The sequence below is a fragment of the Corvus hawaiiensis genome, chromosome 2 (genome assembly GCF_020740725.1).
Source record: "Corvus hawaiiensis isolate bCorHaw1 chromosome 2, bCorHaw1.pri.cur, whole genome shotgun sequence".
In the NCBI taxonomy this organism is placed as follows: domain Eukaryota; kingdom Metazoa; phylum Chordata; class Aves; order Passeriformes; family Corvidae; genus Corvus; species Corvus hawaiiensis.
Genome location: NC_063214.1, coordinates 36,871,490 through 36,896,209, shown reverse-complemented (window position 1 = coordinate 36,896,209; position 24,720 = coordinate 36,871,490). Strand labels below are relative to the sequence as shown.

General features: G+C 38.2%; 1 protein-coding gene across 8 annotated transcripts in view; it reads right to left on the bottom strand.

The window, feature by feature from the left end:
* Positions 1-279: 279 nt before the first annotated feature.
* SYTL2 (synaptotagmin like 2) overlaps positions 280-24,720 on the bottom strand; it is a 64,748-nt gene continuing 40,307 nt past the window's right edge. For 2 of the 8 annotated variants that reach the window (XM_048294708.1, XM_048294710.1), the window contains 16 exons: positions 23,264-23,336; positions 22,605-22,704; positions 20,691-21,572; positions 16,224-20,087; positions 14,564-14,665; positions 13,559-13,612; positions 12,008-12,055; positions 10,816-10,910; positions 9,043-9,162; positions 7,853-8,022; positions 5,403-5,505; positions 4,807-4,977; positions 4,370-4,448; positions 3,335-3,434; positions 2,362-2,567; positions 280-1,466 (listed from right to left, as the gene is read on the bottom strand). In XM_048294708.1, the coding sequence (XP_048150665.1) occupies positions 1,321-1,466; positions 2,362-2,567; positions 3,335-3,434; positions 4,370-4,448; positions 4,807-4,977; positions 5,403-5,505; positions 7,853-8,022; positions 9,043-9,162; positions 10,816-10,910; positions 12,008-12,055; positions 13,559-13,612; positions 14,564-14,665; positions 16,224-20,087; positions 20,691-21,572; positions 22,605-22,704; positions 23,264-23,336 (6,313 nt within the window). In that variant the 3' untranslated portion in view covers positions 280-1,320. Of the gene's footprint in view, positions 1,467-2,361; positions 2,568-3,334; positions 3,435-4,369; positions 4,449-4,806; positions 4,978-5,402; positions 5,506-7,852; positions 8,023-9,042; positions 9,163-10,815; positions 10,911-12,007; positions 12,056-13,558; positions 13,613-14,563; positions 14,666-16,223; positions 20,088-20,690; positions 21,573-22,604; positions 22,705-23,263; positions 23,337-24,720 lie in introns of those variants that run through there. The other 6 variants (XM_048294715.1, XM_048294716.1, XM_048294713.1 and 3 more) reach the window with 6 other exon arrangements.

Genomic DNA, 24,720 nt, shown 5'->3' with positions numbered 1-24,720 from the left:
GAATAGCATCTTTCCTTTTTTTTCCATTCATAGTGTATAATAAAATACCAAGTAGCATTTAAATTTCTATGATTAAATCAAGGAATTGGGTTGGAGCTGTGAAGAGCTCCCTTCTCCCCTCTACTCTAACTGAAGTGAAAGATTCCACCAGCTTTTAGACTTAACTGGAGTAAATAAGTGTTCACTTACTTTCAAAAATGTTTTCTGTCTGCATTTTGTTACATTGCATGCTGAATGGCTAACGTAAGCCACTGGCATTTAATAAACATAGAATTCCTATTTAGTTTTAATAGGCTGCTTTTATTTTTAAAAAAACAAAAGGAACATATTTTGAATTTTATGTATTTATCTACTGGTAGCATGCATTTCTACAAGTTTCAAACTCCAGTTTTATTTCCTATGGCTCTAAACTAAGCCAAGCCCACCACAGTCCCATCAGACTCCTAACGGTGGCGCTGAAGCACAGGTAAGTTGACTTCTTGCAAAAAAAACCAAGCTAATGGATACGGGTACAAACAAATGCACTTTGGAGAATAAATACCCAAAATACTTGTTATCACTAAAATTGGCACATTTAGATCATTTAGAGTAGCACTAGAATAAAAAAAAAGTTTCATCTTTACATCTTCAGCACTTAAAACGAAGTATTGTGTGCTAGCAAGATGATGAACACAAATATAAAGCAAACCCTGATTTTTTACAGTACATTGGAACTAAGTCCTCTGCACCTTGTAGAATAGGACATCGGCAGTGCCACTTCATATCATGTAACTTTCATGTCCTAGAAATGTACAATTGCAACTAGAGGAACTTTCAAAACACTAAATTCTTCATGCCCATATTCCGTGCTGGTGAGATCTAACATGGCATAATGAGGATACAAACGCATACTAACAAGCTTTAACACTAATGTTGCTGTCTTATCAGTAAGACTTCATGAACAATTCTAGCAATGCACGGAAACAGTTGATTTGTTCTTATAGTTCTGCTGGTTATTTGTATCATTTAAGGGATCAGCAATGCTTCAGTTAGACAACGCAGTCATCCAGATATCACAGCTACCTCTGAGTTCTGTAAGCACCTTCTTTCTTGAAGTTGTTTTCAGTCACTAAGAAATTTTAAAGTCCCTTGAATTTACATAATGATCTGCAAGCAGATGTTTAATTTGAAATACAAAGTGACATTTGACAGCAGAAATCTAGAAGAGTAACAGAGAAGAAACTGTCAAAAAGCTACTGTGTCCCTCTTCCAAGTTCCACCCCCATGCTTTCAGTTTCATTCCCAAGGTTTCTTTTTGACGCTAACAATTAAAAAGCTCCCCTATTTTGTCAATTTTGCAACCATAAGCATCCTGAGAGGTAGTGTATCTTCTATCCAGGTGTTTGGAGAGTTCATCATCTTCTCCCAAAGGGCAGTTTCATCTGAAGTAGAATCCATCCAGTCTACTCTAGTTCCATAGCTTTTGCCTAGAAAAATACCAGTTTTAAGAGAAAAATTATTTAATATGCTGCAGAGTTAAGCACAGACAATCAAATTTGCCTGTCTGTCAAATACAATTAACAACATTTTCACACAAATTTCATCATATTTCCCCAGATTTTTTCCTTTTTGTCCTTGGGCTTTTTGTCACAATCCCAAGGAAAAGGATGTCAATTGCCCATTCATCTCAGAAGGTTTAACAATAAAACAGGGTACTGATTTTGCACTGAAATGCAAATTGAGATTCACTGTTCTAATTTGTAACTTAGGTTATTCTGGTGAACCATGCAAGAAGTTAATTTGTGAAAAATAATTTTTACATTGTATTTCCTGAGACAACTCCAAACACATCCTCCCCTCAGATCAGAGAGCAGAATGAAAGGGACAAATAGAAGAATTGTATGTTTTTCCTGTTATTATATCTGCACACCTTATAGTGCCCTTATGCTAAAAACTTGCTTGCATTTATAATTTTTCCTATTCAATATCTTCAAATCTTATCCTGCATTCCTGATCTGTCCTTTTATTTCCACCGTCTGCTATATTTTTTGAATGAGTAAGTTTGTAAAACATTATCAGATTACAAGAGCAGGAATAGCATATTCTTGTACTTGAAACAGTACCAGGTACAATGTATGGCCAGGCAAAGATTTATTTCTAATATTTCTTCTTTTCAGCCATCCTAACCCTCCTAGCACTACTATTATTTACATCTCCAGATCTGTTCTGAAGAATAGGTGCCTTACTGAGTGAAACACTTCAGTAAGCAGAAAAGAAAGACTGAAAGAGAAGAGAAGAAATGGAAAAGGGCGGGGGGAAAAAAAAAAAAAAAAGGAAAGATTACTTTGTAAATTAAGTATTAGTGTGGTAATTGTCCAGTACCTGTTCCAAGGCCTATCCGGATGCCTCCCAAAAAGTGGTTTGCTAGTTTGTTGTGATCCCAGACTGTGAGTTCTATGCAGGCTTCTTTTAAATCTTCTGGTCTAAAGCCATCATAGACCATGGTGTGGTTGAATACTGGGTTTGTAGTTTTTGCAACTGTCCTTGTTTTCTGGCGACTTTTTCTGCTGGTGTCTGGAAGAATGGTACTTCAGAGAGAAAAGCACTGTTAGTTTGCACTTACACAGCACAGCCTGCATTAAACCCACTGAAAAGGCAAAAACTCCTGATTAACACAGTGCTTTGTATATTAAAATATGACTGAAGATAAGGTGCTTTACAGAGATGGGGTGAAGGGTCATATTCTCAGCCCCTTACAGGACATACTGGCAGCAGGTATCCACCCTTACGCTTCAGAGGATGGAAGGGCAAGCCAGGTGGGGAAGAGGCACAAGTGAGTTTATTTGCTGTGTTATTACTGATGACACTGAAACATTTTGTTGCTGCCAGAGATCTCCCCAGCCATCTTGTTATTCTTATCTCTTCACATTTTTAGTCTGTAGATGGAAAGGAAGGGGGAAGAAATACAACTATGTATTCACAGTATTCAACTATTTCACTCTTCCGTCTCCTCCCAAAATGTGCTAAGCTAAACCATGTTCTCGCACAAACATGCTTTGCTTAACTGTGAATAAAAGCCAGAACAGTTTGACTAGTCCTTCCACCAAATGACTGAGAGACAAAACCAAAGTGTTGTAATGACACAGGAAACTCTCCCAGTAAGTTTTACTTGGTGGTACATACTTAGCATCTGGAAGTTGTCAACTATGCAGGATAATTTGCACTACAATAAAGGAGAATCAGAAAACAATTCAGTGTTCTTTTAGTATGAATGTAGAAAAAGAAGATACAATTAGAAAGCACAATGGTGCATTATTAGGCCACCATGTTTGATGACTTCAACCACAATTCTTACCACTTAATAAAGGAGTTGAGCTTATTGCCTCTCAGAAGAGGGAGGTTATGGCATTCCTTCACCCAGATGTGGACCTCACCAGTAGATAGAGTCTTTCTTCCTGTAAAAATAAAACATCTGCTTAAGCAGATGCCTTTTAAAGGTATTTTCTCTGATGCAACAGTTCTTGCCCATTTGTGGAGGTGATATTCAGCCTAGACTTGTTATCTCACATCTTAATTCAACATTGTTCTCTGTACTCTGGAAGTTGAAATCTTCATCCCATCAAAGTACTGCAAGATCACATCATGTCTGCATTCCTACAGTGACCTTTCTTCTGTTACAACTAAGCGAACACATGCTACTGGTCTTCTCTTCCCAAGACTCCTAGATAAACAGATCAGCTTGTCATCAGCCTATGTGATGTTAGCATTTATTGTTGCTTGTACTTTCAAAGAAGCTCCTTTATGCTCTTAGTATATTTGATTCTTACTGACTGACTGGCTGTCTGGATTAAAGACCTGACGTGGCTTCTCTCTCAGATTGGTCCATTATCTGTTGCCAGACAAGATTAAACCAAACTGATCAGACTGCTGTAAATTTTGGCAATCTAAATACTTGCTGCTACTTCCTACATCTAGTATTGCTTGAAATTCAGTGTGTTGTCATTGTTTAGCACACCACAGCACCTACCTAATGATTTATAATCTCTAAAACTATTGAGAAAACAGAATTTTGTTACACATACAGATTGTATTACAAATCTTAGATTGTAACAATGAGGTAATTTCTTCATCAGTAACATTAAAAACAAAAAAATATCTCGAAATGGTCTTTGGGGTTCTTAACTGTATTCACAACCAGGGTGACTTAATCATTTAGAAAGAAAACAGAAAATCTACTTTTATGTTGAAAGAAGCTGTCTGAAGTGAATGACAAACATTAAACAAGGGGGGTTTTTTTAATTAAAAAAAAAAAACAACCAAAACAAACAAAAAACTCCCCACACAAAACCCCCAAAGGCTTGACAAACCCAAGAAAAGCAGCAATGTTTACCTCCAATTGGATGTGGGACATACTGGAGGGCTAGTTTCATCTCCCCTCTGTTTTCCAGTTTAAGAGTTATTGCTGAAGTCTGAAATGAAAAAAGAAATTAAACCAAACATCGGATATTAAAGTGGTGCTGCACTTGCTCCCTATTTTCAGAAGGTTTACTCCATATTTGGTTAACAAGTGCCTTCAGATTTCTGTTGCAGCAATATGACATAATGAGAAATACCTTGAAGTTCCTACTCCTTAGACTGTGAGAAAGTTTTTCCTGCTGTAATAGCTAGCTAGACCAAAAGGCATCTCAGAACTGTATTTCTGTTTTCCAGTGCATAAGTATTTATGATTATAATCAGCACAAAACTCACAGAACACACAAGACCAAGCCTAAATAATGTCTTGGTTTTGCACTTACACAGCAGAAAATGAAAAAACAGACAACCTACCCTTGGCTTGAGGGGAAACCAGTTGATCTGCTTATTGGATGGATCATTCCAATCCCAAGCTCCTAAATCCAACTCCACTTCACCAAGGAAGCTATTCCTCCCAAAGGTATCATTGTGCCAGACAGAGATATTGAGGCTTTGATTCTTTAGGAGATCCTTCTCAATTTTATACTGCCAGGAAGAAGTAAGAAAAAAAAATTAAAACAAGCTGAATTTTTACCAGTGCTGTGTCTGAAAGTGATAAGATTAGAAAAAAAGTGTCTGGGTAATTTATACATCCATAACTGCCCACTTCTGCATTTCAGAAAGCAAACAAACAAACCACAATAAAACCCAGCTGTTTACTTTTTATTTCTGTCATTTAAGCTCATACATGGCTTGTGTTTGTTTACAAGAAGTATAGAACAACCAGTGATCTCAATCCAGAGATCACCACAGAGTTAACCTATCACTGGAAGGACTTAGCCAACTCTGCAGAGCAATCCCTCTCATGCTAATGTCTCTTTTGAGTGCAATCTAGACCTGAGCCTAAAAGTTGAGGCTCCTCACACATCACACATACAGTATATTATATCTAGTAATAGTTTGATAAATACCCGCAGTATTTCATTATAGACTGGATTAAAAGTTTTCTTTTTGACAGAGGTCTTCCGTTTGCCCAGTCTGTATTTTTCTGGAAGCAGGTAGGTCTTTACATACCTAAAATTTAGACAGGTTTGTTAGAAGAGTTAAACCAAAAACCAAGAAAATCCAGACCCTCTCCAACTTCATGTTCCTAAACACAAAAATATTTCTTACACAGTAAAAGAAATGCACTTAAGTACACGTTTGCTATTCAGCTTATATATTTAAGAAATAGAACAGCAGTGGTGATGGGTAATATCATCACTTTCTTATAATATCCTTCTCCAGGGGAAAGTCTGTTGAAATGTCTCCTTGGCACATAAAAATACGGAATATATAATTGTAGCAGGATCAAATATCATATTTATAGGTGCTGATCCTACTGAAAACATACCAAAGCAGCATTTACCATCTGAAAAGTGGCATTTTAAAGGAGAATTTAATATTCTTAAAGGTTTGAATTTCCTATGTTAATACATATACACCAATTTATAATGGCAATTCTATAGTCAATTGTGGATACAAAAATGCTGTTATCATGGAATTTTCCTGCTTCTTCTAAACCGTGGGATACTTTTCTCTCTCACAAAGGTATTTGCAGAGTTCTGTAAACTCAGAACACCTGCGACCTTGTGGAACTATGTTTATGGTACAGTAGAAAAATATTTTGACAATGGATGTTTTAGGATTTTAGCCAATCACCCCCAAGGGGTGGCTGATCCTTTGTCCCATTAGACTATGAAGAAAAAGTCTATAAAAGAGTTTGTAAAATAATTAAATCAATCAATCTTGCTGCACAATTCCTGCCTGCTGGATCTTCTCTCCTCCTCCCTACGGCTGTGGGACATGGTAATATCGACAGTGGAAATATTCAATCAGAGTATGTCATGGGTTAGCAAAGCATAGTCTCGGAAGTGATGTTCTTGCAAAGGGGTGCTTACAGCTTCCTCTGTGACCTAACATAACCTATCACCTGGCCAGTTTGAATATGGACAATTTTTTAAGGCACTTAAAATTTTGATCACCTCTCTGATCCACACTTAAGAATAGACAAACCCGGGGCAGAGCTCTCTCTCGTTTCCGGTGGTGGGACAGGTGGCTGCGGGGCCCGAGCGGGGGCTGGCAGGCCTGGCCCAGGCCCTGCTCGGGCCGGGCCACGGCCATCCTGGAGCCGATGGGCCCTGCTCCACCCGTGGAACCCCCCCACAGAAGGGCTGTGGGCAGCCGGAGAGGCCCGGCTCCCCCTCTCCAGTGCGGCCAAGATTCAGCTGAAGCTGCACCGATGCCCAGCAAAAGATCATGTGACCAACAGCGATAAGCGAAATTCCAGCTGCAAGGCCTAGGTGAGATTAACCCTTTTAGTGCTGTGAAGAGCTGAAAACCTGGGGGAGAAGAAAGAGGAGATGCTTAAAGCTGAAAATCTGTTGTAAAGCTATGGTGGTGATGGACTATGATGTATCAGAGTACCCGTTGTAATTTCATGGGGGGGTGGAGCGTTCAACTTGTACTTGTGAGCAAAAGCACCTGCGCTGAGATAGGCAGATGCCGAAGCAGCTGTAATTTAATGAGAAGTTTGAACAGGGAGAGATGGAAGCGATGAGGACTTTTGCTCCAAATGGAAAAGGAGAAGACCTCAGTTCCTAAAGATGCTCCCAGAGATAGTCCTAGAGATGAAGGTGAGGAGGACCCTTTGCTCCCAGGGAAGGAGAAGGGCCTCTGTTCTTAGAGATGAAATGCTCCCAGAGATGGGTGAAGAGAACTTCTGCTTCTGAACAGCTCAACCTTAAAATTGCACCCCAGTAGCTCAAGAGTGGACCCTCGAAAGCAGTTGTGGGAAAAGCTGCAAGTCGGGGGAAGGGACTCTGACATGATGCGAGCAGAGAACCAACCCAGGCTGCTGTCTCGTTGTGATAATTCCTCCATAGCAAGAGCAAGAGAGACTCCTCTGCCTAAATGGACTGAACAAGGTTATTATGGAAGTGGTAAACAGACTGAACATCTCAAGGGCTGTCTTTTTACATTGTCAGTGGAAGAAGGGAGAAAGGTGGGGGGAGGAGAAGAGTTCTGAAGGTGTGGTATGATTTTTTCTCTCTTTTCTTTTTCTTTATTTTAGGTCTAGTAATAAACTTCTTTATATTCTTTTAAGTTTGGTGCCTGCTTTGCTTTCCTCCTAATTTTTATCTCACAGAAGGTAAATAGTGATGAGTATTTTGGACCAAAAGACTACACTAAATTGGTGTTTCCTCCCAGTTACAAAGTAACAAAGAACCTGCTACAGAGTAAAAAAAACCACAAAGTACAATACAGCCTCCTTATTTATTTCTTGGGTGGTTTACTCCAGCAGCTTAGAGACCCAGCAGTTTTCGTTTCCACGTTAAAAGAAAAACTTCCATTAGAAAATAAATACATTCTTTGTACTTACGGGTCTGAACGCTGTCGCTTAACATCTGCTACTGCCAGGTCTTTACACTGACAAATAAAAATGTGGAGCTCGTTCAGCTGTTCTACATAATCAATGGCAAACTGAATGTTCCCCTTCACATCAACATTGCCAAAGTCTGCACTATAGATGCTCATTAGGCTGCCGCTCACCTGCATCATACAAGAGGAGAAATATTTTCCAGACATTGCATTTCACCAGATACTTCAAGATTGGGGTAGAGGTTGTGCTCAGGATTCAACCAGTAAAGAAATCAACTGTGTTTCTTTAGATATAATAATAAAATGTAATGGATACTATCATACAAGCTTCTCAGCAAGCAGATTAATGAAAGAAAGATAATTGGAAATCAAAGATGTTAGGTCAAGTTTCTTACAAAAAACTTTGAATGGTTTTACTGCATTGAGATAGAAGAAATTGAATTATAGGATGCTGTAGGTGTGAAGATTGCCTGTGCTCAGATCCTTGAAATATTACTTCTACATCTCCTCAGCTGATCTTCCTTGCAGAATGCAGAGCCTAAGAGTTTAGGACAACAGACCTTCTTAAATAACTAACAAAAAGATTAGTAGATAAAGTCTATATGGCTGAATTATGTGCCTAAATATGTAACTAAATAAAACACTAAAAATTAAATACTACATACAGAGAAGAAGAAAGATGTGTGTATATATATAGATAGATAGATAGATATTTTATTTGGACATCTTTACCTAAAATTCTGTTTTTCTTAATCAAAGTCCACATAAACCAATGACTTTTGGTTAGCTAGTTGACTGATTCAACTGCATGCCTGATATACCAATTACATCTCCTGCTTTCACTTATCTTTCTCCCCTTTCTCCATTTCTAAATGCTTGTTCTGTATGAATTATTCCTCATATTCAGCTACAAGTGTAAGCTCTTAGGGTAAAATCCATCTCTTTGTTCATAGCCCTGAACAAGCTCCAGTATATTACTAGAAAAAAAATTTGAAATCTACTTAATTTTACTTTATTTCCTTCAGGAAATTCCATGCAAGGTATTACATTATGTTCATATAACAGAAATGGAAAGAAGGAGATAGAGATAGCAAGGGAAGAAAGATAAGAGGAATGAGAAGAGAGCCAAAACAATATTGGAGAAATTAGCAAAAGCAGAGTGCCATTAAAATAATGCTTTGGTTTACATACAGAGGATAAGGAGGCCATGCCAGAAGAGCTGCTAAGATTGGTTAGAGAGCTGGGACTCTTCTTGATTCTGCCAAAGGAATAACTGCTTTCTGATGCTGTATCTGTCTCTCTGTCATCACTCTACAAAAACATCACAGAAAGAAAGTCTATGTACGTTCTTTATAGTCACAAGGAAAATTTTAATAAAACAAAACCAAACAAACAGAATTTTAATGCAGATTGAGACTCAGTGGAAGCCTGAATTTAAATTCCCTTGTAGCGCAACATGAATAATATTTCTTGAATTAGGTCATGCATTTAAAGTTGAAAGGGAGTTTTTCTGATGAGCAGCCTACACTGATGATTTTTTTAAGCAGCAATGCAACTAGGTTTGGGGGTTTGTTTGTTTTATATCTCAAATAGCAATGAAAAATTACAAAGTTAAGTTTATTAGGAGAATTAAACTCAACTTCTCTGTGTCACTGTCTCATGCATAACGTATACCATTGATAATGCTCAGTTCTTTTACAAGTCTTTTCTGTTATATAGTAAATGCTGTCAGTTCTGTGCCTCTGTATTAAGGGCAGCTGGCTGGAAGGTAACATTCATAGAACAGCACTGGGTACAGTGAATGGTTTTTGCAAAGTCTTTCTTGCAAGAGGGCAAGCAGGGCTTTGCTTTTCCATGAGGGAATAGCAGTTTTTGTTTCCTTGGTCATTATCAGGTTATGTACTCACAACCCCATTCTATCTCAATGCTGTCTCTGCACTAAAGAATTGATTCCCTTCCCACATGTGCCTTGCTACGCAAGCTGTTACAGACAACTTCATCTTCCTATTGTATTCCACCCAGGAACAATTTACAAGGTCTCCCTGCTCCTTTAAACAGTTTTGAACTGATGTCATAGATCTTCTAATAGCAGATACAAGATTAGTAAACAACAATTTCCACACACATTAAGAAAATAATTATTTCTAGAAATAAACATTTAGCATATAAAGACTTTTTCAAATTGCTTATAAAATCTTGTTATGTCTATACCGTTAAGTAAAAGCAGACCAGGATTGTTCTTCAGTTCAGAGGTCAATGGTAAGGAGTGAATAATGTCCAGCCTACCTAGGGCAAGGCTTCTTGAGAGAAAATTGTTATGGATAGTGCTATTTGGGACTGCACAAAATAAATCCGGGGAGTGAAGTAACAGTTAAGCAATGTGGATAATCAGTCCGGTTACATGGACCCTTTGAAAGACAGAAAAATTCTAAGTCCTCCTACAGGGCAAGGATATATGGTGATTAGACAAGGGGGAATTGGCTTTAAAGTAACTGATGATAGGTTTAGATAAGATATTAGGAAGAAATTTTTCACTGTAAGGGTGGTGAAGCACTGGCACAAGTTGCCAAGAGAAGTTGTGGCTGACCCATCCCTAGAAGTGTTCAAGGCCAGGCTGGATGGAGTCCTGAGCAACCTGGTCTAGTGGGAAGTGTCCCTGCCCATGGCAGGGGGTTGGAACTGGATGATCTTTAAGGTCCCTTCCAAACCAAACCATTCTATGATTGTGTGATAGAGAATCATAGGTATCATAGGCCAGACAGTTCAAATTGCTTATCAATTTCAAACTTGAGCGCCATTTTAGGAGATTTGAATATGGCCTCAGAGCTTATTCCAAGGTTCACATCACAATGATGATAATAACAATAATCAGGCACGGCATGTAGTTGGGAATTCTGAAATTTTACTTGCACAGAGTTAATGGTCGGGTACCTGAAACTGTAACATTCCAGAGATGCAGCTTACCTCTTCCTGTAGGAATGATGGTACTGACTTGCTCAGTCCTTTGAGTTTTTCAGGATTGGAAAACAGTTTATCAGGCTGTGAAGGCACTGTGGAAACTGAAAAGCAGTAATTCAAAAGGCTTCAAAAACACGTTTGTACATCGGAACAGTGAGACTCCATAACAGGACACAGTTAGAAACAAACCACTTTGGATGAAATACATGCACATGCACAACCAGCTTTGATGCAAGGGGGTTTTTTCCCCCACAGGACTCAGAGAAGCTATCATTGGGAAGAATAATCTACTTTGGCATCCTCTATAACAGTGACCAACAAACTTTGACAGGACCAGAAATGTTGCTTGACATGAGGTAGCCTGGGTGCTACAGCAAATTCTGATCAAAAGAGATGAAGAAAACATTGCAGATTACCTTCTAGATTTTCTTCCTAGAACAAGGATAAGGACACATGTGCACTAACCATATCATCACTGACATTAGAATCATCATAAGATTCCTAGTAAGAAGTCAGCAGAGAAGCCAAACTCTGTTCTTTTATTTACTCAGTCTATTTAACTGCAATAGGCAAATTTGTGTAAATCAAGCAAATTCTAGACCTGACCAAGGAAGTTGCAAGTATTCTTACTTAATTACAAGATGCCTATCTTATTAATGATGCACTTATTTGCACTCTGTCTCTTCCATATTTGCATACCTCTACTGCGGTTCACTTCTGTGCTCTTTCACTGTACAAAACTTAATTGCACAAGCTAGGCTTGCAAAAATCCCGTTTGCAGTAAGCTCATGACCCTCAGAATTTTTCATGCTCTAACCCCACTTACATTTAATGATACACAAAGATGAACTGGATACACATTGTGAGATGCATCAATATCATGGGACAGAAAATTATTTGGCAACAAACAGCCAGCTACAGGAGCACGTATTTTTTGCATAAAACGAAACACTGCACACAGTGAGATTGTTTGCAAGGCGAGTGAAACTTTTGCAAAGCTTTTGATGTCAAAACTCAACTAGTGCTCAACAGATCAGTTATTGTGAGTATGCAATTAGATGCAGTTGCCCCACTGAGTGAGTATCTAGTCCAGGTGTGTAACTTGTTAGTTGTTAAATGAAAAAGTATTGTTCATGTATTAGTTCAGATATCAGAGGAAAAGTCTCTCCAGTATCGCTGGAAGAATCCTATTACTCACTTCCTGCTGCATTTTCAGTCCTCGCTTGATGCTGATCAGGTTTCGGACCTGCTCAGTGCAGTATTAACAGTCATTCAGCAGCACAGTTTTGCAAGGTTATAAATAGCAAGAATATACTTTATCTGTGGGATTTTTTTCTGATTTGTTTTTGTTTGGTTGGTTTTTTACTTCCTCAGACCCCATGAACTTTGTGGGGTTTTTTTCCTTCCAATAGTTAGTAGTGGTTTAGGTATTAGGCCTGTATGGGCATTTGGTCTGTTTGATTTTGGTGCATCATAGAGCCTTTCTGTTTATGCAAATGTAAATTCAGAACTAGGGACGTGGCTCAGTAGTGAACTTGCCCATGCTGAGTTAATGGTTGGATTTGATGATCCTAAAAGTTTTCTCCAACCTAAACTATCCTATGATTCTGTTTCTGTGTTTTGCATTGCTGTTCTCCTTTGAGGAGCTGGATCATGACAAAATATGAGTGTAATATAAGCGTACAAGCTAAAAAATCAGTTTTTTCGCTGTTCTAAAAGAACAGTCTTTTCAAGAGAACTTGCCTTATTCTTCCTGTACAGCTGTCAATTTGGCTGTGTCATTTTTTCATAACTTCGATCTTAATAAATTTAACTCAAATTTCCCCCTACTCTTTTCAGGTTAGTCTCTACACATTTATACTGAATGACAAACAGGCTTTCAGTAGGGGTCTCCACTTGTGAGCAGAGTGCATGACGGTGCTTAAGTCTTGTTACTTTACCAGGTGTTGTATGTATCCTAATATGCTATGATTATCCTGTTGATACTATGGGCCACTGGCATGCAAAAGGCTTTAAAGCATCTAAATCATGAAATAAAAAATGGCAACTATTCTTTTAAAACTGTAGCACTCCTGTGCAGTAAATAAAGAATTGTGTGCTATATTCCATCACACTCGGCATTATTTGATGGTTTTCAATTCTGTTTATTTTGACACGTTCTTGGAGCAGGTTTGTTTTTTATTTTTCTTAGATTCGGAATTTCTAAAGGTATATAGAAAAATTTGACAGTAAGGCATCTGTAATACACTAATGGACTGAGGATATCGGCACTAGCTGATCTAGAAGTTCATCTATTGCTTAGAATAATGCTACTTTATAGGACTAAGGCAGGGATCTTAAGAGAGGTTCCTTTTCAACTGAGGTATTCTGAAGGGTGTTTTGCACTAGCAAAAGTCAACTTGCATCTTACAATGCAACAGATAAACAGACAAATTCAATATTTACTTAGGCGACTTTCTTTCAACTAAGCTTGTGTTCAAAGCTCCCTATGATTTCAGTAACCCATAGGCTGAATGACTGAAGGCCAAGAAAATACACTGATAAGTGGCACAGTTTCTACAGGTACAGGAGGACATAAGAAGAATAAACTCCACAACGGAATTCTACAAAAGCTTTCCAGCCATGCTGAGGTTAACCAAATCTAAAACACAATATAATTCTTGGTTTAAAAAGAAAAAATAATCTTCACTAGCAAACAGAGGCCATTGAAAAAGCAACAAACTTCCATGCAGACACAAAAGATATTTACCATCTTCAGCACTAAGAATTAATTCTTCCTTTGGTTTATTTATGTTTTCTTTATCTGTGCAGGAAAAAATAACACAGTTAGAAACTTTGTTACTCAGAAAAAAATGGATGGCAGTGATAATGACAGAATTAAGAGGACCAAAACCACAAACAAACCAGCAGAGCCATGGGAATGGTTAAATTCAAGAGACACTTTTACTTCACACACTGCCTCAAAGCCTACATCCAAGCAGGGGCCTCACGGTGACAGTTTCTATCAGCATGTTGTTGCAACACTGTTAGCGCACACCTAAAACCTAGAAACTGGTTAGAAGCAAGCAGTAGCATAAGTAGTATTAGAAGAAGAACTTGCCAATAACTTTCAAAATCTACATCTCCATGCTTCAGTTTACAAATGTAAGCTCAGTCTGTGTCTTCCCCAGTAGATATGAGATAAGCATGAAAACACACAGGGGCAGGGTGAAGAAAGACAGGAATTATAATTTTTAAAAAAAAAGAAATCCAAGGAGGCTACTGAGGGAAGTTGGGAATTCATTTTAGGTATAATGTTATCTCACTGTATTCTCTTAAAGTGCGTTTGATATATTTACTACTAGAATACACAGGTGAACCATTACTAAACTGAGTTCTTCATGCTTTTACTGTCTACTAATTTGACCTAAGCCAGCAGCCAGGAAGCAATGACAGTAGTTGCTCATTACTGTTTTGGGTAATTGCCAATACTTTCACAATTGAAAAACTATCCAGGAAACAGTTAATCACTGATCAACACAGTGCATTTCTGGAAGATGTCTGCTTCACAAGCCAGCCTTGTTTCAAAATTAACACCAAGAACTGAAAATTAAACTGTATGAGAAAAGCATCTGGTTCCAAAGTGCAACCTCCATACAGCTTATTGAGAAACAAAGACAAAGCCACGACTTGGCAAGGCTGTATGGAAGACCAGCATGAACACATTTAAGCCAAACTGGGGGTCATGGGAGACACACACAAGCTTTGTGCTCACTTGAGGTGGCTGATGGAATGTCCTCTAGACTTTTGGAAGGCTTTTTCCTATCTGCACTCCTTTTCAAAGCCATCAAAACAGGGTTTAATTCTTCTTCAGAACCTGTTATGAGACAAAACACATGAACACTGCACGTACAAACTGGCCACTTTAAGCAAGTCAATGAAGAACCAACCACAGGTTTCTCATGAGAATCTATTTTGACTGTTAGCAAAGACAGTGAACATTCAATGAAAATACAAGATAAAATAAAATAAACATCTAATTTTGAGTGTCCATTTGTTCTCCCTAAACACCCTCAGTTATTAGCAGAGAGAGACAAATTGCTTGATTTGTCCTGTGTAGGTATAGGTCTGTCTTTACTAATAACAGGGTTTGGGGCAATTATTGCACTTAATTGGTTAAGATTAATATAGGATAAATTCAGATTGTAGCCATTTTTTTACCATCTTTTTTTATGAATCAGCACAAAAGAAAGTTTTAGGTTTTTTTTTCCTTTGTGCAAATTTATCTGTTATATTCTTTCCACAGTGAAAGTTATTTTGTTTCAAAGCATGAGTAACCAAGAAAGCCCAACTAAGCCAAAACCAAACAAAACCAACTGAACAAAAAGAAACAAAAACCCAACACCAACCCTCGATCCCACCCCTAAAAAAAGAAAACCAAAACAAAACAAAGTAAAAAAACCCCAACCAAGCTGTGGTTGTATTTGGAGCCCTGAAGTTATGCAATTGTCTCCAAAAGTAGAATCAAGACAGACCCAGGTCCTTCAGAAATCTTTAAGACTTTCTTTCCTCCCCCTCCACTAACCAATCACACCTTACGGTGTTGCTGTCTGCAACTGTGGGTGAAACCAAATTATGTTTGATTTTTCCTCATTTATCTTGGGTTTCCACTGACTTTCTTTGGAATCTCACTTTCAAAACAGGCTCAAGTGTAAGTTGGCAGGCCTTGGGAAATTCACATATTTCTCAGATTCTCCAGGTGAAAAAAATATTCCCAGTCTCTCAGTATGAGACTAAAGAGGTTAAATTATCTCCTCTACCGTAAGCTCTTTGATGACTATCATACACCATACATTGACTAGAGCTGCCATTCAATCAAATCATGTGAATCCTAGTAAACAGACCTCCTCATTTATATGGCCATTTTTCAGAGTAACAGGCAGCAATGCTAAATGAAATAGCACAGAGTATTGGTATTATCCTTATATCCCGTTATTCCACCGATAAGAATTTTTTTGTCTTTGGGGACTAGCCAGACAAACTAGAGAATGAACTCAGTGAGCCACTGATATTTTTTTCCTCTTTTAATCCAATGTATTTGAAAGGATTACTAGATTGAGTGTTACAAATTTATTAATTTGAAGGCAATGTCATGTGGGATAAGAAAAAGGTAAATCACAACAACTGAATTGATTCATGCTGCTAAACTATCCTTACCAAAAAAGCTTACCCAAAGGTAGTATGTGTCTGTTAAACATTTTCCAATGAAACAACTTAATTAGTTCTTCCCACCCCTCCCAAACAAATACGCAAGTCATTCAATTAAGAAAGTATCACACAGATTTTCCATTAACATATTTCAAGCTGGATACCAAAAAAAAAAATCATAGCCATAACAGCTCAGCACCATGAATTTTAGAAATCAGATAGCTCACAAGTTGATCTTCCAGTTCCAGAGTGGGAATCATAGTTTTCATCTGAAAACTTGGATCCCAAATTTAAGTTGTCGCCTTCCTCTTCATTGTTATCCTCATGCTGAGGAATTAGGCAGAATTGAGCTGCTTCTGGCTGGGGGCAGTTGCTCTCATCTTTAAGTGGTGTGCTTGTTCTTCTGAAATTCAATGGTGCTTGAAATTCTGAATTCTGTTCAGAGGCCTCCAAGAATGTCCTTTCATTCCTTCCTTTTTCATTAATCTCAAATGGTTTGATTGCAACCATACTGGCCTTGCCTTCGAAGGGAAGATCAACTGGAACCAAGTTTCTCTCTCCTGTTTTGTTAATAGCTCCATCTCTTTTAAGACCAGAAGCTTCAATTTCACTTACTGCAAGATCATTAACTGAGGCTTGGACATTTTGTTCTGAAGCTCCCCCTTTGAGAACTGTCTTCATTTGTGTATCATAGCTACTTAGGGCATTGTATGGCTGTGACCTTGTCATGAGTAGAGTCTCTTTTTCTGCGGGAAATGTATGATCCCCAAATTTTTCTTGCTTATATAAATCTTTGGATATTAGACATGAAGCTGCAGATACTTCTTGAACAAGTTTTTCTAAAGAGCAACTGAATTCACCAAATTTTGCAATATTTGAAACAGAAGTTTTTTCTATTGTTTCTTGTATTTCTTGAGGATGGTCTCTGTCTTGTTGATGTGGAACACATATACTTAGACTAGTCTGTATTTTACTATGCATTTTCTTATCCATATTTTCCAGCACAGAAGCTGGTGTTTCAGAAAACTCTTTTGGTAGACTCTGCAAATTTACATCAGATCTGGTATATTCAATGTCGGACAGTGCAGATCTTTCTGTGGTCTCACTAAGTCCCTGCAGCAGCTCTCCATCATGCTCATAGGCCGTGCTCTTGGTTTTCACCTCAGCAGTCCCCTGTACTGTGCTGTCAGCACATTTGGGTTTAGGAGGAGGTGTTTCAGAAGCCTCCTTCAGCAGCCTCTCTAGAGCAGAACTCAAGCCACTGGCTTTGGATGGGGCAACAGACTTTTGTATGTTCTCGCTGATTTCGTGAGGCACCTCTCTCTCATGCTCATAGGTCGTTCTTTTAGCTTCCACCTCCAGAGTTCTCTGTACTGTGCTGTCAGCACGTTTGGGTTTAGGAGGAGGGGTTTCAGAGGCCTCCTTCAGCAGCTTCTCTAAAGCAGAACTCAAGCTGCTGTCTGAAGATGGGGCAACAGACTTTTCTATTATCTCATGGATTTCCTGCTGCAGCTCCCTATCACACTCGTAAGCCGTGCTTTTATCTTGCATCTCAGCAGTCCCCTGTACTGTGTTGTCAGCATGTCTGGGTTTAGGAGGTGGTGCTTCAGAGGCCTCCTTCAGCAGCCTCTTTAAAGCAGAACTCAAGCCACTGACCTTGGATGGGGCAACAGAGCTTTCTATGGTCTCACTGATTTCCTGTGTCTCCTCTCCACCATGTTCATACATTGTCCTTTTAACTTGCACCTCAGAAGTCTCCCATGCTGTCCTGTCAGCACATTTGGGTTTAGGAGGTGGTGTTTCAGAGGTTTCCTTCAGCAGCTTCTTTAGAGCAGAACTCAAGCCATCGACCTTGGATCCAGCTACAGACTTCTCTATGGTCTCATGGACCTCTTCAGGCTGACCAGTAGCTTCTTGGCGTGCTGATTCTACACTGCAGTTAGTCTGTGATATACTATTTGGGTCATCATGTGTTTTTATTCCCACCCTTCTATATTCAGAAGGATGAGATACAAGGGTTTCTTTGAGAAGGTTCTGCAAACCAGCTTGAGGCCTCTGAGAGCCCTCAAGAGTATCATCCTTGTCTGCTGCCTGGTATTGTAGATACAAAGGTTCAAATTCCCTAAATTTTCTGAGGCTTGTTTTGTTCTCATGCTTATCTGTTGATGACATATTCGCTTGTCCTGTACTTTTGCCTATTTCTTCTCCTTGATCAACAGGAGAAATATCATGACTGTCTTCCCCTGTTCTCTCAAAGACCTTGCACTGATTTGACTGAATATGTGTCCCTTTTAAAATGCTTTCTTTTAGGTTTAAGCTACATGACACCTGAGAGGCTTCCTTTTCTAACTTCTTTAGACATGATTTAAATACATTAAGCTCACCTTTAGGTAGAACAACTTTATCCACAGTCTCTGCAACTTCCTCTTTTTCCAAAGGAGTAGTCTTGTTCTCCATTTTTTCTATAGGTAAATAGAGTTTATCACCTGCTACTGTCTCCTTTAAAGTATCCTTATCACTAGATGACTGGAGCTGCAAGGATTTGTGATGATCTTTTGATGAAACAATGCTTTTTTCTGTACATTCTCTAACTTCTTGCTCTGGAAGACCCATCTTTTCCTGGGATTTTGAGATAACTGGGTGTCTGTCCGGCTGGAGAGAGTCTGTATTTTTTGTGTGTGTCACATTCAGACCTTTTAGGATAGGAGATCCAAGAGACTTTTTGCATACCACAGAATCTAGTTTCTGTGGTTTTTTTCTCTCAGATGTTTGGGTTTGTTGTTGAATTAACTCTTGATTTCTCACATTATCTCTGCCTTTTTTATCTTCTTCTGATTTTCTTTCATAGGTTACTGATCTAGTATTATGTAGCAAAGAATCATTTTCCTTGTCAATGCTACTCTGGAATTTAGCGCCAGTATCCCAGAAGTTTCTCAGACTCTGGAAGTGTGAAGGATCTGAAATTTGATTCATGGTCTTCTCATTCATTTTTTCTTTTAAAGACAAAACCTGGAAGCTGGGCTTCTGTTGGGAAGAAGCAGCAACTTTTCCTTTAAGAGTTTCCTTCTCATCTTTGTCTTTGCTTTTTGAGGAAGCTGAAGTGACACCAGCTCTGGGATGCAAGTTACTGGCTTTTGGGAGTTCTGTAGATTTACAAACTTCATCAGATGGAAGTGTTCCTTCTGGCTTTCCAAATGCATGGCCTGGTCCAAACTCAAAAGAGTGGTAATTTTTGTTTCTTGAAGCCTGGCTTGCACGACTTAGTTCAGGACTTCTTGATGTATTCTTGCTCTGATCATGCAATGCCTTAAGTCGATACACTGCAGATTGTTTTATTTTGTCACTTTCTCTGAGACCTGTCAATGCATGGCCACCTGATGCATCAGCATTGATGCTAACTTCTTTCTCTCCATGACTGGGGATAGTTGTATCCCTTTCCCAGAATGCTCTGATCTCCCTTATTCTTCTTTTTTCTTGTATTGCCTTCTCTGATTCACATTTCTGAGCTGGTAAGTTGTGCTCTTGATGTTCCAAGAGATTTGATTTTTTATTTTGTTGTTTGATTTCTTGACCATGTTCTTTTTTTCCAAATCTTGTACAATCAGATTCAGTTGGCAATTTATCATTTTGCTTCTCATTTGCTTCCCCTGTCTTAGGCTTCGCCCTCTCCTTTATCAGCTGTATATTTTCTGAAGTAAATGATGTAGATGAAATACTGTTCTGTTGCTTAATCTTTCCAAATGGTGTCTCTTCTGTATCTTCTGTTTTTCCATGCATGCCAGGCCCACTGTGTTCTGTAGGAAGAACTGCTGTTCTGGTTGACAAGTCCACTTCCTCTCTGGGTTCCCTGCCTTGGGATCTCACTGATACATCTTCCCCATCTTCAGTACTAGAACTTCTTTTAAACCAGTCTAAAACTTTTGATACAGATTCATCATCCAATTTCATGAGGTCATCAGCATGTTTGCCAGGCTTGAAAGTGGTTTTAGCATCTCTCTCCTCAACAAGATCAGGCTTACCTTGTTGAAGACTTGTAGAATTGGTATTGGACACCTCACGTGCTTCTGTTTTAGCAGGAAGTTGATGTCCATCTACAATGCAAACAAACTTATCAGAGTTATGAATCAGACACATGACTAAAAATATTTGGTCTATCTAGAAAATTCTCAGAATTTTTTTTTAACTGTTAGTGGAGAAAAGAGTTCTCTGGCCTCGTGATTTTGGAAAGAGCCATACTATGGGCAATAGAGTGAAGAAAATTCCTGCTCTGAGACATCCTGTTGGAATCATTGCTTTTGAGGGTACAAGCCGAGAAGATGAGTTAAACTCATTCTTAAAGGAAATGCCTACATTGAAGGGAGGCTGGGCATGACACACACACAGAGGATGATAATCCAGCATATTTGTGTTTAGTCCCATAAGAAAATCCCTAAATCACAACTGAATTACTCCCAAGGACAGCTGCACTACACTAAAATACTATCCACAAAAGATGTGCCTATAGTGGCTCTGATAAGATTACCAATAGAAGATCATAAAAGTATAAAAAAAATTGATGATTTAATTCTGCAGTATGTAGCACATTCCTACTACCTCTGTTTCCAGTTGTTAATTGTTAGATACAAGTGATCCACATTAATGAATATGTGCTCTATCCTATCTCATTCCATTCTTCACTCCTATTAGTCTCTTACCAGTAAAGTTTTTGTGTGACTTTGATTCATGGCTCAGGATCTGGTTGGCTTTACTTTCACGTGTCTCATCAACGCTCCGCTCGTTATTGCTATTTGACAGGGTATTGCTGGAGGTCTTCTGTGGAGTTTCAAGTTCCTTGGGAGTAACTGTCTTTGTCTGGAAGCTTTCACTAATCAGGAAGACTGATCTATTAGTGTCACAAGGGCTGGATGCAGTTGTGTCTTCTTGTAAACCATCTTTTGTTTTCATTTGTGAAGTTGATGAATAGGTTCCCAAAGGCTTTGCAGCAGAAATTTGCTTATCCTCAAGGGAGCCTGATTGAGCAGCATAATTGCTACTGTTCTTTTCTTTGTCAGGTTTTAACAAATCATGCTCTCCTCTTTCTTTTCCATGGTGTAGCTGTGGGCTTTGCAGAGGTTTTCCTTTACCTGGGCTAGAGGAGAACCTCACTTGTTTCAGTTTTTCCAGTGAATTTTGTGTGGAGTCTTCTGCCTCTTCCATAAGAGAGCTCTTCTCACCTTCTCCTTCAAAAATAGTTGCAGTAGAAAGACCATTCTTTTTCTGAACATCTAACATCTGACTGACACGAACTTCTGAGTCAGTGGAACTTGAGCTTGAGCTGCGCTTCAGAATGCCCCTGGGTGGGGTACCAATGCCATTAATCCTCTCGGTGTGCTTGGTTGGTTTGGGAACAAGGTCTTCTCTTTGTGACACAGAATCTGCTGCTTTGTGAATTAGTTTCCTAGCTTTTGGGATAGGACGCTTAACTAGTTCCTTCTGTGATTCATCAGTAAGTTCTACAGAAAGCTTCTTAGGTTTCTCTGTTTCATCATTTTGTAAGTTTGATTTAGGTGGGCTGTCTTCTGAGAGTGACCAATTTTCTGTAAGACATAGAACAGCTCCTGAGTTTATGTGATGTTTGCCAGTATAAACAGAGAGTTATGACAGTGCAGATCTAGAATGCAGGGATTATACTGGTTTATTTAAAACAACAGGAGCAAAAACACAGAGAGAAATTTTACATAGGTGTTGATTTCATTTTTATGTAATAGAATTTTTTAGCAAATTAAAAGATTGCAGTTATTTCTTATTTTACAAACATTAACAATTTGACGATACCAAAGAGAGAGCACACGAAATCTTTTATCAGCATTATTCCTGCAAGGGAGGAAGTTTGCAGGGAAGGGCAGCTTTTGAATACTCATACACCTCTTCAGGTTCAGAACATAAACAGCAATCTACAAAAACGGAAACTGGCTATTTCTACAGTTATATGGAACAAAGCAAATGCAGAAATAATCTCTTGGCAGGGAGATGAAGGGGTTTTTATTCCTACTAAGCAAATATTTCCTCTTCCTGTTAGCAAGCTTCACAACAGAGACGGAGAGTAATATCCACATATGACTGTAAATTAGAACTTCAAATGCCTATACTGTGTTATATAATCACTCATCAACTTGCTTGCAGAAAATACTGCTGGAAAGGAAGGATAATAAATAGGACTAAGGAAATAAAGAAGAAAAGTACAGACCAAAGAGAGCTAGGCTGCTTCTGTCGAGCTAATTAGCAGCAATGCTTGGAAGGTCATAAAGACAGCTATGCCAAATTCAAGGAAATTTCACTGTCCTGTTATCAGCAATTCAGGACGAACAGCCCTCTCGCAATAGAGTGCTTAGTGCTGCCTAGAACTATGAGTAAAAGAAAGGAAGCAAAATCCATTTACTCATGTCTACAGCCACTTCCTGAGTATATTCACTTGTTTTAGATGAGGTTTGAAATAAACTAATTGACAACTCCCAGTGGTTAAGAAAAAAAAGGTTTTGATCTCTTTCAGAAAGAAGCAATGAAAATAAAAATAATTTCATATAAACCTACAGGAAATTCACAATCATCTGCTAGAAAAGTACATTTACCCTTCTTTGATAGCTGAGGTACAATGGCCGGTCTGTTTTCTGATTCCCCACTGTACAAGTCATCATCTGATGAAATGGAATTAAATGGATTTCTCCTTTGCTAAAAAAGGAACAAACATTACTGTTGCAGTCAAATTCTTATATCAGTACAGTCTTCACAAAATAGACACAAGGGGAGTGATTTCCTCTTCCCCACTAATCTATCAGCAAAGAATATAAAGGCATATCTCTTAAATTGGATACATAACAAAAAACCTAAACAATATCAACAGGAAACTATCAGAAATGCCACTCATAACCTCATCTTTTTCTTTTGAACTCACCAACAGCAGAGGTAAGCCACCACTTAAAGACACTTGAAAATCCCAAGTTCTTGCAAGTTAAATAATTTTATCTCTAATTCTGTGATATTAGAACAGCGCAGGCCAATCATTTTCAGTCGTTGAGCAGATTGGAAATAATGTCAAGAAAAAACAGCCACCAGTTATAGGTGTAGCAGCACTTTAGTGCTGAACCTTTAGTGGTTTTCATTCTCTCCCTCCAAATGAAAAAAACCACTCTTTTTTTTTTTTTACAAATTATTATCTTTCCTCCTCAAAACTTTACTTAAGATTACCACTGAAGCAAATAACTTCCACCATATTCAGTATTAGTCATACCTTTACTGATGAGACTGCTGCCTTCACAGGTCTTTCCTCTGGTTTGTTTAACACAGGGGTTACTTCTTTAGAACTAAGGAAAGGAAAATTCATATAAAGGAAAATTATATAACAACTTCAGCAAACAGGACATTATGCCTTTTTGAAAAAGCAAAACAAAGACTCATTTATACATACTCAAATGTAAACACTTGGCGCCTGAGTTTTTCTATTTAGCCTGTTCTCACCAGATTTAGAAGAAAAGCTTCTCATTCCTATAGTAAAGGGTATACTCTTGCTGCTTTGTTTCCTTGCAAAAATTTATTTACTTGTTAAAGAATTCAATACAACTTCTACTTGGCATGACAGAAACCATATTTTTGATGCATTTTGTATGTTTGAGCAAGCTTTATAAAAATAAACATAAACATATATTTTATATTTACTACATATATGTTACTATAAATATAGTAAATATAGCTACTCTCTAAACAATATCAGTGTTGCCATCTCCATTCTTGTCGTATATTTGTACTTATAGGACTGAAATCAAAGTGGAGTAAAGGGTCAAAATCTGATTAAAAGATAGAGTTTTTCAAAGCATCAAAGTCAGAAGAAACAGAGGAACTCCATCACCACTATAGTAAAGATGTGACATGTCACAGATGATGACTCATCCCCTCAGAGGTACAACTTATAAGCTATTCTTTCAATTGAGATGTATAAATTTTTTGGATTGATGGCATAAGTGAAGTTAGTTATTACTTGTGATAATAAGTATAGCCCAGATATAGAGTAATTAAAACAGCTAGAGGAGACAGCTCCTGTATTATCTTGAGAAATATTTCATCTACTTGCAGAATGATGCAAGGTTTTTTTCTCGATCAGATTTTTGCAATTTGAGTTTACCTAAACATCTCAGATATGAAAAAGTATTTGGTTTTTGAAGATGGAAGTTAGACATTAATTTCAATATAGTCTTCACATAACAACCATATTCAGTATCCTAATCTTATATGGAAAACACTGACATTAACCAACATACACGCTTATGATTTTGGGGTGAACAGTATGAAGCAGAAAAAATTTATATTCTTCAGATAGGATATATATCTCAGGCTAGGAAGGAAAACAACTTCTATGGTTTTTCCAATATAGATGTACAAAGAGATTCCAAAACTGAATATTTCTTTGTTCAATGATCTTTGTTATGTGTGAAAAGACTTTAAGGTGGGAAGTAGAAGAGCCACAAGGTATCTCAGGACAGAAACAACATCCAGCTCTCATCAAGTTCCAGATTCACCTCCTTGCATTGACAAAGATCTCTCCAGTCTGGTAACTGGTAACAGTCTGCCCTCCTGAGGGAAGAACAACTTTTCCATCTTTCCAGGGTGCAGTACAGTTAAGCTCAAAGCTTAGGGGGAAAAAAAAAACGAAACAAAACACTCTGATATCTAACCTTGAAAGGCTATTTGCCC